Genomic DNA, 15097 nt, shown 5'->3' with positions numbered 1-15097 from the left:
ATTTTTTAATTTATTATTATTGCTTTTTTTTTTTTTTTAACTGGCCTCTGGAAGCCCCATGTAGGCGTAGTTACTAATTAGCAGGCATTTCATCCAACCTGCAGACAAGAAGAGTCTTAATGTTTTCAGTATTCTTATTTTAAATCACTTCAGATATAAAATAAGAATTTGGAAAGAAAACCTTGGAGATCTGCTCCATGTTGAATAAAACCAAACTTACCTTTTCCTCATAGGCAGATTCCCGGCTCCAGCGCCGATCAGTGATGTTACTGACATCAACAACCCAGTGCATACTGGGACGTCTCAGTGGAGTGGGAAGTTGGTGATTGCAGGGCAGTAAATTCAGGGACCTTAAAAAGAAAGAGGTAAGACAGTCTAAAGGTTCTCTGAAATGCCTGCTAATTATATTTGGGCATCCAGTAACTAACAGTTAGGCTTGACTGTTTTACAGAAAAAGATCTCCTGATTTTATATAAATGCCCTAAGTAACAAGTAAAGATACAGAAAAGAGTACATATACATTTTTCCTTTCAATAGGCAAATTCTTCCTGATTGTCTGAGAAAATCTTACTGTAGTAGTAGCAGCTTCATTGTCTAGGTAGTTGGTATCCATTTTTTATTTAAGAAAAAAAAAAGTTTGCAAAATATTTCACTTCCTCTCACAAAGTAGATAAAGTACCAAAGAATATATACTGTTTCTTCCTCTCACTTTGATCTCATGAAGCTCTTGCTTGCCTGCACTGTTGTGTCATTTTTCTTCTCTTGTTTATTTCTACTTAATTATGTTTTAGAAGCTTGTAAGTGTCAATGCTTTCTCCTCTCTCTATATCTCCTTATCATCCATTTTCCCTTCAAATGAACTCTGAGGTATATTGCAGCTCTAGCAGAAAGCACCTATCTTCACTTCCGTGCATGCCCAATGCCCATTGCATGGCACCTGTGTGGATTCAAGAGCACTTCACATGCCCTTGGGGAAGAGGTTGCTTCCCACCTTAGTTGGAAACCGAAGCAAATGCTTTGAAGGAGGAAGCAATTTTGAGAGCAGGTTTGTCATGCATCAGGAACAGGAGTTGCCAGGTGTACGCAGCAGTACACGTTTTTGATATTTTTCCCATTGCCCAGGCAGCCACAATCTGTCGTATCTGTTAGACTATGAAATATATTGTACACATCGCTTATGTTAGACTATTAAATATATTGTACACATTTCAGTTGGTTCCACGTGCATAATGTATTTTACAAGTCCATGAACTTTTCTTTTTAACAACTTTTCATAGACCTGACCAAAAGTTTTGTGAGCATATAAAGGATGAGAAGAGTGATGACTTTCAGAAGCGGTACATCCTTAAAAGAGATAACTCTAGCTTAGACAAAGATGACAACCAGGTGAATAAATATTACTTTCCACTTCTGTTTGTTGTATTGGCCGATGTATCTGTACTACTTTCATGTGTAAGTTGACACTTTATCACTTAATTTAGATGAGAATACGATTAAAAGATGACAGAAGAAGTAAATCCATAGAAGAACGTGAAGAAGAGTATCAGAGAGCTAGAGAGAGAATATTTGCACAAGACGTACGTATCAAAGGAAAGCATGCTGTCTTTTGTGTGAACACTTCACGGACGTGTGTGCTCGTTAAGAGATGTTTCTTTTCAGGAAGCTTTCTATATCAGAAGAGTACTGAGCAGATCACCATCAGTGTGGCTTGAAGTCAATTTTTAAATGATGCTGCAGTTTCTGGGAAGTTATTGATTTTTCTCTTGTTGTTACTGCATGAAGCCCACAGTAACATCATGAACATTTTTATATATTCTTTAGCATTACTGCTTTCAATGCATTATTTTGCTTCTTAATGAAATTTAGGTTTGATTTTTGGTACTGTAGACGTTACAAGTGTTACTGAGAGCAATAATTATCATTTTCATTTGTGTGCTCTTAGACATAGGTGAGAAAAACCTATTTATTTCGAATGCATCTTATGACCAGTAAAAATAAAAGAATTTGAGTTTCCACATGTGCTAAATGAGTCAGAAGTCTGGACGTCTGGTCTCTTGAGTGGGATGAAAATTCTGCAGCTCTAGCTTAGTTAATAGGTTTGTGGTGTTAATGATAGTATGTGAGCCATACAAATCCATTAACTTATTCCAGAGCATCATGTAGTGCCACTTAGTAAATTGTTGTTCAGCCTTGCATTTTTTGCAAGTAGAGTTTCTGTTTCATTCAATATTATTAGAAGTAAATGTTGTCTGGCAAAGTTGATTCCATTAACCAGCTTTTCTGCCATTTATCTGTAGCTCTCACACATTCGTAATATTCTTATTCTATAGGTGTAATGAGCTCTGAGAGGCTAATTTGCTGTACCCATGTTTTCCAAAAATCATTTTGTTCACCCTAGTTGCAAGCAAAAAGTGTGGAGTCTTAATTACCCTTTTCTTTTTGCATACCATATATCATACCCTTAGAAAGCTTTGTACCAGAAGTTAGAAGTCCTTGTTGAGGACAATATAATTAAAGTTGTTAATAGCCCTTTTTGCTTTTTACTGTATGTGTGCCTATATCTGATGAATTCAGTACAGTTATTGCAGTAGCCAGTGTTATTACTATACACTTTCAAGCAGAGGATAAGGCAACCAAGATCTTGCAAACAGACCTGCACAGTCACATCAGCTGGATGTTGCATGGAGGAAAGGCCTAATTCAAGGAATTGCAGCTTCAGAGAAAATGCTGATATAAATGAATTGATCAGCCCTATTCTAAAGTTAAAGTTAACTTCCTACAGATAGGCCTTTTTGTACTGGCTCTTCTTCCCCCCCCATAACATGGGAATTATTCACCAAAGAGGTTACATTTTCATGGCAGTTTTATATAAAAAACAGGCAGTTTTATATATGAAGAAAGCTATCAAAGTTCATAGCTAACAGAAAATACTTCAAATTGCAATTTGTTTTGTTGCTGTGCCATAATAGGGGCTTGATGCCATTAATGCTTATTTCTACACTTTTTTTTGCCACTCAGTCCCTGTGTTCCCAAGAGAATTATTTCACCGATAAAAGGTAAGTAAATTTGCATTTCAACTCTGTCTCACTTTTCTATTTTCTTAATAAATATTAAGCTATCTTATTAAAATGCCAACAGAATCCAGGAGGAAGAAACTAATAGTACACAACAAAGACGACAGATATTTAGGTATTTGATGCATTCTCTAAAAAAATATATATATATCCCCAAGTATTCTGCATGCGTTTCACCTTTTTCTTTTCTTCTTTTCCTTTATTTTGCAATTGATGCTTGTGCTAAAATTTTAGTTTATAACTTGCAGAATCAATAAAGAAACATCAGGGAGATCAGCCAACAGCCATCAGAGCAGTACTGAGAACGAGCTGAAGTACTGCGAGCCCCGGCCCTGGAGCAGCACCGACTCCGATAGTTCCATCCGCAGCCTGAAGCCAGCTGTAACAAAGGCCAGCAGCTTCAGTGGGATCTCAGTCCTGACAAGAGGAGATAGCTCTGGAAGCAGCAAAAGCACAGGCAGGCTATCTGAGACAGGTATTATGGAATCTGTACGTAGTTACCTAGCAGTGAAGTACGTACTGGTTGATGTTTGACGCGTATTGTGAATGTGTGCTGAGTAGAGGCCTTGGTCTTGCAGGTGTTCTGTGCATACAGCTCCCTCTGGTCTCAATGGGTGCTGCATGCATAGAATGGCTACTGACCCAGGCCTGAAGTGTGTAAGTGCCTTGGAGAACTAGAATGCAAATAAAATGAAGGCTTTTGGCTTAGGAAGTAGAACTTAAAACTTAATTACTGGTGTCTTTAAATTAAATGCATTACAAAATTACAAAGAATTTTAGGGTATTTATCAACATACGTACTTAATACCAAATCAAAATGTATTTGGAGTTCAGCTCTAGCTTCATCACAGCAAAGCTGCTTTGTGCAGTCTTAAGAATCTGAGCTGTTATCCTGCTAGGGTAATATAGCATAAAAACCTATAAATCATTGTTTGTTCTGATCAGTACCATTGCCAGGATTTAAATGCTTAAAAAGTTCACTTAATCTTTAGATTACTGGAAAAAAAAAAACCAGAAGAATGGAACAAAGTGTTTAATTGTAAGCTTCAGAAATTCTGGGAAAAAGAATACTAAGTTTTTTAAGACTTTGGGTTTCAAAGGTGTGCTCGTGTGTAACTAATGTCAAAGCAACACCTCAGAAAATAAGGATATAAATCTTCTGCAAATAAAAAGTGACATTTAGTAAATATTTCTATTCTAAATGGTAAATAAATTTGATATAAGAGATAATCTTAGATGTGCAGAATTTTGAGTCTTGAAGTAGGTGGGTGGGTTACAGATGTGCTACTTCAAAGTTAGAAGTAGAAATCAGAAAAGAGGAATGTTACAGCTTATCTGTATTGTAGTTGGCCTTCCTGTCACTTACAACACATGTTTCTGAGAATTTGTGATTTTTTTTTTACTTTTCTCTGAAACTTCACTACACTGTAGGTATACTGCCACACCTTGAATGCAGTAAATAGATTTTTTTTCCATTATGTGTTTAAAAAAAAAAAAAAAAAAAAAATGTCCCAAGAGTACTTCTACATTTGTTTTGAAACCGTGGAATCATGTACATCTTGTACATTCATCAATCATGGAATCATGTACATTCTCAGAAACCTTTTTTAAAAAACATTGAAAGAAAAAACATTCATTTTTTGATTAAGGATGTAACTGGCTTTAACTTTGACTTCAGTCTCATTTCTCTACATAATCTAGAAGTAGCTACCTTTGTTAAAAAATCTAAACAAAGTAACTGGTAAAAACAGGAGTGTTTTCTGAAGCTGACATAAATTATTTTGCACAATGCACAAATTCTAGCTTTGTATTTCACTTTGGCAATAGCAAAAAAAAAAAAGCTATCAGCATCAGCAAAAGCTTGCAGCTGTACTAATTTTTCATACTAACAAATGAAAAGCTTGCAATTAGAATGTTTTCTGAAGGACAATAAGGTGACTTAAAATGGTAAATATGTTTTACCCCAGTCTTCTAGATTGTATAGAGGCTGCTAATAAGAGTTACTACATTTAAACTTCTATACTCTAAGTCCTGCAAGTGTCATAGCGAACACTTAATTAAAAGTGTGCTGGATTGTACACCTAGAGGTCTCTAGGGAACTGTGCAATTCTGTAGACCATTCCCTATTGGACTTCTGGGAAAATTGCTCTTGTCAGCATGCATTAGCTTTCAGAAAGCTCGCGGTCTGGTTCTCCACTGCCTTGCAATGTTTATAGCCATTCACAATTGTAAAATAACTGCTCTCGCTAAGCAATTTTGTATTCTTCTTGAACTTCAAATAAGTCTAATTCAGGTTTAAAATACCATATTACCTCATTTTTCTTCTAGCTGCATTTTTTATTTCAGCCTTAAAATTGCCAGGGGAGAGGGGAGGTTGGGAAGAGTGTGTTGGGAATTTTAGTATTCTGCAATTTGTCCATCAGGTGAGACAGATCTCAGATGTGTAGTAGGCACAAAAAAGTCGTTCCTTGCATGTAGGCTGTCTATAGAGCATGTAGTGTAAGTGTATCTGAAGGGATGTCTGGCTGAATGGATCTGAGTTATCCAATGGCCTGCATGTATACGATAGCTGTCACCTGTGTGTGCACAAGTGTTGTATGTAAACCCTTGAGTGCATCAATATGTCTGCATGCATCTTTTTGGAATGTGTCAGCAATCAGTTATTAGAACTGGAAGAACTGCACTGTAGTGCATGTGCATGTACACAGATGTATTTTCTGACCAGAAATCAGATCTAGAGACGGTTGGAGTGCAAAGCAGTGCTGAATTGACCCCTGGTTTACCGAAAGAATCTTATAATGGTATTCCAGGGGAGATGAATGAACATTTTGTTGGCAAGGCCACTGTTTAATTATGTGCTTATGCTTAGCTTTAAGGGTAAGCATTTGAAAGTGTGTGTGTGTGTGTGTGTGTGTGTGTGTGTGTGTGTGTGTGTATACATGTATATATATATATATATATATAAAGTGAGCATGATGTTTCTGTCTTTAGGTAAAAACAATTTCTCATTACTCCTTTCCTAGGTTCAGAGTCTTCTAGTAGTGTAGGGTCATCCACGGGTTCTCTTTCTCACACCCAGCAGCCTCTTCCAGTGCCAGCTCTAAGCCAGCCTTCTCATGGCACGCCTGCCGTCTATCCAACTGTCAGCACTAGTAACTCTCTTTCCTTTGATGGTGGCATAAATGGGCAAGTGGCACCTACTAGCACTAGCTTCTTTTTGCTTCCCTTGGAAGCGACAGGCATTCCACCTGGCAGTATTCTGATCAACCCTCAAACAGGTTGGTATCTGCTCGTGGGTGTTCTTGTTGCAGTTGAGAACTCAGACAAAAATGTGCAAGTGTTTATATAAGAGTTAATTTCAGTACTGTTCTTTCTTTTTATTTTTTGGTGTTTATGTTTGTTCCATACACGTAATTTAAAAAGCATGACTTCTATATAAAAGGGGTAAGTAAACTTACTTTGGATTTTGCTACAGGTTTTAATTTATAGGTTTAACGTATTGTAACAGTGACTAGGACAAAATAATGTCATTTATTATCTAGAATACAGAATAAGGGGAGAGAGGAAAGAGTGTTTTTGAATGCTAATATAAAACAGTTTCACTGAAGGAAGTGCTCCTGAGCAAATATTCACACTGACTTGAAAGAATTCATTAACATTTCTGTAAACTCATGACAGAAATAAGGATGGATTATATGCTATTTTTAAACCTCTGTTTAGTTTAAAACAAGATTAAGTCAATGTTGGTGTATTTGGCCAATATTAATATTTTTAATAAGTAGGAGGATGAAACTTCATAATGTAGATGCAGAGATGTGTAACTTCTTGCCTGATTTAAAAAAAAAAAATTCAACCTTTCACTTGCTTGTGGAAGCTAAGGAACACTGAAGATTTGATTTTACCTGTTCTATGCAACACAGATTGTATTTTATATTTAGTATACAGATTTGTTTCCTTTCTAGATGAGGAAATTCTTCAGGATGCATTTCTCATCATCCTCTAGACAGACTTAATTATACTTGAATATAATTGCATGTACTTTTGTAAAACTGATTTTTTCTGATTGTTCTGATTTTCTGATTGTTAAGGTAATCACTTACTAAATTATTTCTCTCCCATAGATAAATAATTTTCTTTTTCTTTAATATAAATCAGTTGCTGTTCGTGTATCCAAAGTAGAAAACTATTTGATTAATGAATCTACATACTGACATGCCACCTAAAGCTTCTCTTAACTAAATCCCTCTAAAGAATGGCCAATGCTGGTCCTGATTTGGTTACAGCTGACTGTAGCAGCTCATTTTTCTAGGCAGCCATTGCATTTCGAGGAGGAACTGTTTGCTATCTCAGGTATAGGTTCAGGACATAGCACTGACTTTGCTTCTAGGCATAATGGGACCACTGCACATCTTACATGTGAATCTTACACTGTGACGTTGGCCATCTAAGCGCAAGTGTGGCAATTTGTGATCAAATTTTGCTAGGAAAGCAGAACTTTCTAGCATTTGTAGGCATTCGCGTGCTCTGTGCTCTGTAGTAAATATGAAGGGTATTGGCTCATTTTTCATATTACGAGTTTATAGCGTGACCGTACTAAAATCTTTGGAGTTGCTGTAAACAAAACAGATAACTGCAGACATTGGAAGGCTACCATCAGTTTGCAAATAGTGTCATCTGAAACATGATACAGTTTAAGTAGTGGCCTTTAAGTCATCTTCATTTCACTGATGTCTGTGTCAGCATTTTGCATGTGATTAGATTCACTTTGTTCCTCCTGTACAGTTGGTCATTTCCCAGTAGCTTTGGTGAGACTTCCACATAGCAGCAGGAAAAGGCAAAGAAAGAATGGATTGTGAAACAGTTTTTCATGTTGTAAGCGTTTTTACTCGCGCTCACCTCAGAAAAGCAACAGAATTCTATAATTGATGTTTGATGTTAATTAAAACTCAAGTTATGATTCTAACTTAAACGTGGGCTCTTGCTGATCTGCTGTTCTGTTGGGTTTTCTTGTTTGTTTTTTTTTCTTTCCCCAACCTAGGTAACAAAACAAGTTACTGTTTATTTAGAATTTACTTTTAATTTTTTTTTTAATGGTATTAATGGGGTGCTTCAATATTGAAGCTGCAAATTATTAAATAGGAGAATAGTATTACATTATTTCAGTGGAAAGCTGAAGGAATTAATCTATGAATAGAAGTACTTCAACCTTGTTAGCTGTTATGGGAATATAATTGCTGCTTCTATTTTGTACAGGTATTTGCCTTTACTCTGTCCTATGTTTCAGTTGATGTTCAAAACAATTGGAGTTATTTATTTAATTGCCTTCTAAAAGGTCCTTAAAATACTGTTTTAGTAGAGTTGTCCTTTACTGCTTCTGCCCTTTTTCAGTTCACTTAATAAAAATAAGTTGTCTGGACTGTCAGGGTATGGTAAATGCTTATGTGTTCATTAAGTCAGTGCTGAGTTTCTTTGTCTAATTTAAATGTTCATTTGCATGTTTTAGCAGCATATAATTTGCCAGTTGACTCACTTTTAGTTATGGCCATTGTAAATGTAGTTGTGGGGATTTGGCATAAATTTGATATGAAACAGTATGACTTTCTTTCTAACTGTTATTAATTCATTTTGTCTGCTGTAAATATATAAATATATTAATTAATTATTATTAATTATCTTAATTTTCTCCAAACTCAGATAATAGAACTATCTGTCTTTGTTCTTTTTCAACCATTCAGGTCAGCCATTCCTTAATCCAGATGGCACTCCAGTTGTGTACAATCCTCCTATGCCTCAGCAACCTGTTAGGACCCAAGTGCCTGGACCTGCACAACAGCCACCTCTTCCCCCACATCAGCAACAGCCAGCAGCTAATCACATCCTCTCACAGGTGCACATGTCAAATGTATGCTGCTTGCACTGATGGTCGATACTGCCGTACTGCTGTCTTACAAGGGATTAGCAGGTTTGCTCTGTTGACACAGGCTGTAGAAGCAGGAATAGCTGCACAGATAGGAGTATATGGAATTTTCCCCCATAGTTCTCAGAACGGTCAGTTTTCCTAATAACTGAGCAGGGTAAACAGTCTTTTCTTAAAAATACAGAAAATGATGTACTGAAAATGTTATAGTATCAAGATTATAGAAAAAAGAAAAAAGGGTTCTGTCTTCATCCTGTACTCACTCATGTACTCACACCCACACACAAACCCTGTCAGCACACAAATCCTTGGTCAGCAAGGCAGGCACTTTGTCCAGTTGAAGTATTCTTTCATGAAGCTTACTTTTCAGTCAGAAGTTCTTGGGCTGTGCTGTCAGGTTGTACTGCTGCACCAAAGTGGTAGCTGAGAGCTGCTAGGTGTGAACGCCTCTTAGGTTTGTCCTGCTTACAGTGGTGCATGCTGAAGGATGGGCTAGCTCTCTGTGTTTGAATGGTTAACCAGAGTGCACATAAAATATTTCAGTATTGGGGAATAAATAAAAGCAATATGTTTTAATCTGTGGTTGCTAATAGATTGATTCTGTCTTCAGCTACTTTGAAACAACTTCTGTTTAGAATGCAAGTCTAGTTCTTATTTTATAATTTCAAAACAATCTCTCTCTGAAAGACATGGCAAATGTTAAACAAAAGCAATCTGCTGACTTAGTTTATAGCCAATACAATGTGTAACAAAACAAATGCCATATTGAAAATTACTTTTAATTCTATGCAGTCTTTCAGCTTAATTAAAAGAAAAGAAAATCCAAAAACCTATCCCTTCCCTTTCTGGTTACAACTGGAACACAGTTGCTTTTTTGTCCTGTTACAAAAAACTGTTTTCACTTCTCTTATGTTAACCATGTTTATAAACCTGTTATTTCTTCAGCCTATCCGACCTCTACAGCCTTCTTCCCAGCCTGTTCAGTACTCTGCAGTCTCTTATCCACCCCCGCTCCTGCCAGTCTCCTCTACCCAGCAATATTCTGTGGTATTATATCTTCTGTTCATTTCCTTTTTGCGTGGGTTAATCATTAGTGGAAGCTGACCTTTGCCTGGGTTGTTTGTAAGTGATGTGTGATAGCGGTATAATGACTGGCTAGCTTTTCAGTCACACTAAAATATCACCTGAATAGTGGAAAATGGTTCCCTGTTAATTTCAAGTTCAAGAGAAATGCATACATTTAAGGCTATTCTATTTATCTGTATATAATGATATATAATTTTTTCTTAACTAAGAAACAACTTTTTCAAAGTTTTGTTGGCCAGTCCATACCTTGTGTCTTTTGACTAATGTCCTTCTATCCATCCTTTCCACCCTTGTTGCTTTCTGTCTGCTCTTTCTTCAGCTGACCCCTAATTGCTTTCCAAGGGTCAGCTGTGCTGGGTTTTTATTGAGGTAACTTTTTGAAGCCTCTTTGTCAGAACTCTTAAACAGTTCACAGCATCCCTTGTTCTTAATAGATAGAAGCTGGAAATGAAATCCATTAGTCTCTTGTAGAAATGGTATTATTTAAGAGTCTTATTGCTGAGGCAAAGTGAGGCCTATTGAAGGACAAATGTTGTCCAAAGCAGAATGTGAACTAGGGCCCAGGTCAAAAATTGAGGCTTTCCAACTCCCCAAACTGCTCTACCTGTTGTACAATAGCTATTTTATGATGAATTTGAAGTTTGTATTTTGCTATTGCTTGCAACATAAATCATGTCATATGACAACAGATGCTCATTAATCTGAATTCAGTAGCCTGCACTTAATTAAGATGATACTATAACCATTATCTGTACTTTAGGTGTGCAGTTCTAAAAGGAACTGCACTGCATTAGGGGTGCTTTCTTTTCAGCAACATTGTTTCTCATGTTATTTTAGTTTGAGCACATGTAAACTGCAATGTATATAACTTCTCAGTTAATTAAATGAGAATGGTTATTTAACCCATGTGATGCATTGCTTCCAGCAGCAGCTCATTCAGGAGCTAATTTTGTGCTACAGTCTGCAATCATTGTTTAGGCATATGCTTGCTAAAACAAAGAATGAAACTCCTTCCAGGTTTATGATGGTTTCAAGCCATTTCATATTCAGGAAGTGAGTTTGAATACTAATTGTGCTATCAGTTTCAGAAATGTATTTCTACTGATGTCAACTTATGTAACGTAGTGAAAAGGATTAATCGACTCTGGTTCGTAATCTGAATGAATTATCACCCGCAGTTAGTAGCAGGAAGGTTGGGTTTATCCATGTTTTGACGATACGTACTGTACGTGTCACTGCAGGAATAACTGACCAGATGATGATTTACTGGTATTGATAGTACAACGTGTGTTGCTGGTTTCTGTCCTTTAGATGTTTTGGGAGTTAATATTACGTCATAATGAAATATCAGTATCCTTTCTAACCTGGATGTTGTGAGAAGCACTATGGAAAGTTCAATGCAGAAAAGCGTTATGATTGTGTTAATAGGCCTCATTCCAGAAGTGCCACAGGGAAATGTAAATTGTTGATAGAATGAAAACAGAGATGGTTCTAAATTCAGAAGTATTCCAAATAACATTTCATGTGCAAATTCATGTATCAAATGAGTAATTCCAAGGCTAAAAGTGTAAAATGTCATCATAAAATATGAATATAGATGATCTGTAAAAGACAGAAATTGAACTTAGTCTTTCTTGATTACCTCTTATCTTCAGGATGATGTGAGAGAGGATCGGGTGCTTTTAAAGGTTTTGAGAGTTTTTTCACAGTTAAAGAGACTGCTTTTTGAAATGTGAAATTTCATGTTTACTAACCAAGGCAATACTAGTGATAACTTTTTAATTTCTGGGATGCTGGTAATTTGTTTGATGTTGATGTTGTAAAGAACAAGTGCTTAGGCTTAGTTACAGTAGTAGAAGTTTTCAGACATCACAGGACTTGTGCAGTGTCCAGTGCCATCATACCATGGTTTCAGATGTAAATAAAACAGAGAAAATAAGTAATTTCTAGAATGTTTTTTTGCAGGATTCATTTTTTAGCATGAAATCGAGTGCATAGTACAACACCGCCTTTTACAAATGTACCTTGTTATCCAGGATTAAAGCCTCATTAACTTAAGCTCTTAAAACCAAAAGTTGTTTTGTCAATACAGCCTTTTGCTGTTCTAGCTGGGGTTCTGTGTTTTCATGCAGAATTTGAAGTCCAATCAGAAGAATGTATTTTTGACAATTGAATTCTTGCAGTAGATAGAGGCAGATGTAATCCAAAAAATTTGAGTATGTGAAGTGAGTGGAGTCTCTGAGTGTGGATGTACTTTCCCCTGTCAGCACTGAAGACAGTTCACTGCTGTGTTCTCATCATGTTCTTTCCTGTTCTTCTTTGGCTGATGTTGCTATTGTGCAATAATTTAAGACATTCCTATCTGAAACCTTTTGTTTAAGATATTTGCCTACTTTTCTTTTTTTTAAGTATTTCCAAATGTAACTTTTTTTTTTTATTATTGCAGCAAGACAACCTAGGATCACAGTTTAGCCATATGAGTCTTGCCCGTCAGCCACCTGCTGATCCAGCTGAACCTCACACCACTATGTTCCAGTCCACTGTTGTCCTGCAGCCCCCGCAGCAGTCTGCTTATATCATAGCAGCCGCTCCACCTCCACCACCTTCTGGCCAGCCGGTTTCTGCTCCGGGCTACTCTCCATCCAGCCACCCTGTCAGCCAGCAGGTCCTCCCACAGCAGGGATATATGCAGCAACCTGTGCCACAGGTACAAGGGCTTTGTTTCCATTCTACTGAAAGCTGTGTTTAGAAACTAATTGTGCATTTTCATCAGTGAGCTTTCTGTAAAGTCTGCCTATTCATGTGCAGCTGGTTTAAAAAAACAAACAAAAAAACCTCACCAAAAACACACTTTGTTATTGATAGAAACATTTTAAAACTTCAAGTGCAAATTGGTCCTGAGATACTAAATCAGCTTCCCTCCATCCTTCTCCATGGTTTCACCAATGGTGCTGCATTTTAAAAGTAACGGGGTTGCTTTCTTCTGGCATTGGCTGAAATGGCATGCGTAGTCACCAAAGCCTGCTAAAAGCAGTTCATTAAATCAGTGCCTACATAGGAAAATGTAATATTGTGGAATTTTCCTTTCTACATTGGAAGTCCAAGAAATCAGCCATTAAAAAGAGGCTTTATATGTAAAATGTTGCAAAAGCATCATTGAAGTTTTGCATCTATCTTTCTTTAACCCAGCATTCTTCTTCTGTTTATGCGTCTGCCTTCTATAAACTTGCTACTGAAACTCTTTAACTGTTGTTTGTCCCTAGATGCCGGCCTGTTATTGTACCCCCAGTCAGTATCCACACTCCAGTCAACAATATCGACCTGTTTCTGTCCATTACAACACGCAGCAAAACCAACCATTGGCACAGCCTGGACAGCAGACAGGTTTGTTGAAGTTACTCAGCATTTCATTAGAATACCCTACATACATTTTGTCCTCTGCTTTTAGAATTATTTTGCCTTATGATTTCAAGTAAAAGTTCACATATTGGACACAGTGTGCAACTGAAGCAGAACAATTTGAGTCAGTTGTTCAGGAAACTTGAGATCCGAGCCATTACTGTGAGTGGCCCATGCTACTATGTTACAGGAGAACTTTTTAGTCTAAAACTGAATAAGTTATAAGACAAAGCAAAAGACGGGTAACTTAGTTACTAAAAAAAATTAGTTGCCTGTAAAATAAGATGAATTAATAACTTGAAATGATGTAAAATCAGAGAGATGTGTCTTAACTGCTTTAAGTTCCAAACAAAAGATAGTTTTAGTGTATAAATTGCGGTTTAATACAATATACAATAAATCATTTTTCTGGCCATCGACTAACGGTATCTGGATATTGACCAGTACGTGCAGTAAGACCTAAAGCTACATCTGAAATGGTTGGGGCTCAGTATTGGTGGCTGTGTTTGAGGTGAAATGCAACGTGCTGCTTGGCCAATGCAGCAGTGAGTCCCTCAGGCTGGGTCCCTTCCAGCTCCAGATGTTCTGTAAGTCTGTATGTGGTCAAGAACAAGAGTGAGCAGATGGTGTCTTACGGGGGTTTATTCATTTTATAAAGTGCTTACTAACTATGAAATTATTTTCCAAACAAATGTGGATAAAAGATGACAGCTTCTGAGAGCATGGCAACTGAAACCACGTTTGGTTTAACATTATGGGATGGCCTGACTTTGAGCTGTTGAATTCGGGGCCGTAACACTGTCTGAGAGGTTTGTATTTCTCACAGTGAACCGGTCTCTTTTTCAGCTGCTTCCTGGCTTCCTTTTTAAAGGGGTTTCAGGTGTTAGGTTTTTCGCTTCTATTTTAAATGCTTTGTTTGTCCAAATATGTAAATAGGAGGAAACACTCTTTAAGAAAGTAGCATGTCATGTCCTCCTAATTGTGAGGGCCAAGTTACCATGAGACCTAACCACAGGTTGATTAAAAATCCGAACTGGACTGCAATTACTGTTTGGAACATCAACTGGAGCTCAACTGGCTTCTGCTACAAAATGGCCAGTGATAACGCTCCTACAGCTGTCGATGCAGTAGTTGGTATCAAGCTGTAGTCATCGCTTGCTAACCAGGTTATTGTACTGTTGTGTTCTTGACTGAAAGCCATTTCTCACTCTCAGTGTATCATTCAGAAGATGTATTTCTATACTCTGTCTGCTAACTTATATTAAGTGATTCATTTTAAATTATGTAAATATCAAGAAACGCTTCTTCCAGGAACTACTGCTTTGGAGTATTTCTCTGTTAGGAGGCAGTCCACTATGGCAGGTGTGAGTTTTCTTTTTCTGCTGAGTGCTGCATTTCTGTCATACCGTTTTCAATGCAGAGGTGAAACTGTGGTGCTAAAAATAGAATATTCTTTGGAATGCAGTGGAAAGCCTTTTTGGCAGTCAATTTCTATTGTTCCACTTCTCTCCACTTGCAAAACTGATTACATCTGTCACTGGAAGTGCTAGAAATAAAGTGACAAATGTTCACAGCTACATTACAGAGCCTAGGAAGTGAGGGCTTTAGGTTGCAGATGTAT

At 37.1% G+C, this 15097-nt stretch overlaps 1 protein-coding gene across 18 annotated transcripts in view; it reads left to right on the top strand.

Annotated features, from left to right (window-relative positions):
- Window positions 1-15097, top strand: part of R3HDM1 (R3H domain containing 1) — a 66494-nt gene that overhangs the window by 39375 nt on the left and 12022 nt on the right. For 10 of the 18 annotated variants that reach the window (XR_008204638.1, XM_052674815.1, XM_052674817.1 and 7 more), the window contains 10 exons: window positions 1278-1386; window positions 1482-1577; window positions 3019-3056; window positions 3139-3189; window positions 3323-3549; window positions 6098-6352; window positions 8810-8961; window positions 9937-10038; window positions 12524-12784; window positions 13341-13461. Coding sequence is in view for 17 of the 18 variants with exons in the window: in XM_052674815.1 (XP_052530775.1) it covers window positions 1278-1386; window positions 1482-1577; window positions 3019-3056; window positions 3139-3189; window positions 3323-3549; window positions 6098-6352; window positions 8810-8961; window positions 9937-10038; window positions 12524-12784; window positions 13341-13461 (1412 nt within the window). In the remaining variant the exon portion in view is untranslated. The remainder of the gene's footprint in view (window positions 1-1277; window positions 1387-1481; window positions 1578-3018; window positions 3057-3138; window positions 3190-3322; window positions 3550-6097; window positions 6353-8809; window positions 8962-9936; window positions 10039-12523; window positions 12785-13340; window positions 13462-15097) is intronic. The other 8 variants (XM_052674821.1, XM_052674818.1, XM_052674825.1 and 5 more) reach the window with 5 other exon arrangements.

Source organism: Tympanuchus pallidicinctus, unplaced genomic scaffold (genome assembly GCF_026119805.1).
Source record: "Tympanuchus pallidicinctus isolate F22 unplaced genomic scaffold, pur_lepc_1.0 scaffold15, whole genome shotgun sequence".
Taxonomy (NCBI): Eukaryota; Metazoa; Chordata; class Aves; order Galliformes; family Phasianidae; genus Tympanuchus; species Tympanuchus pallidicinctus.
Note: the sequence above shows the minus strand (reverse complement) of the source record. Positions and strands in the feature narration are given on the sequence as shown.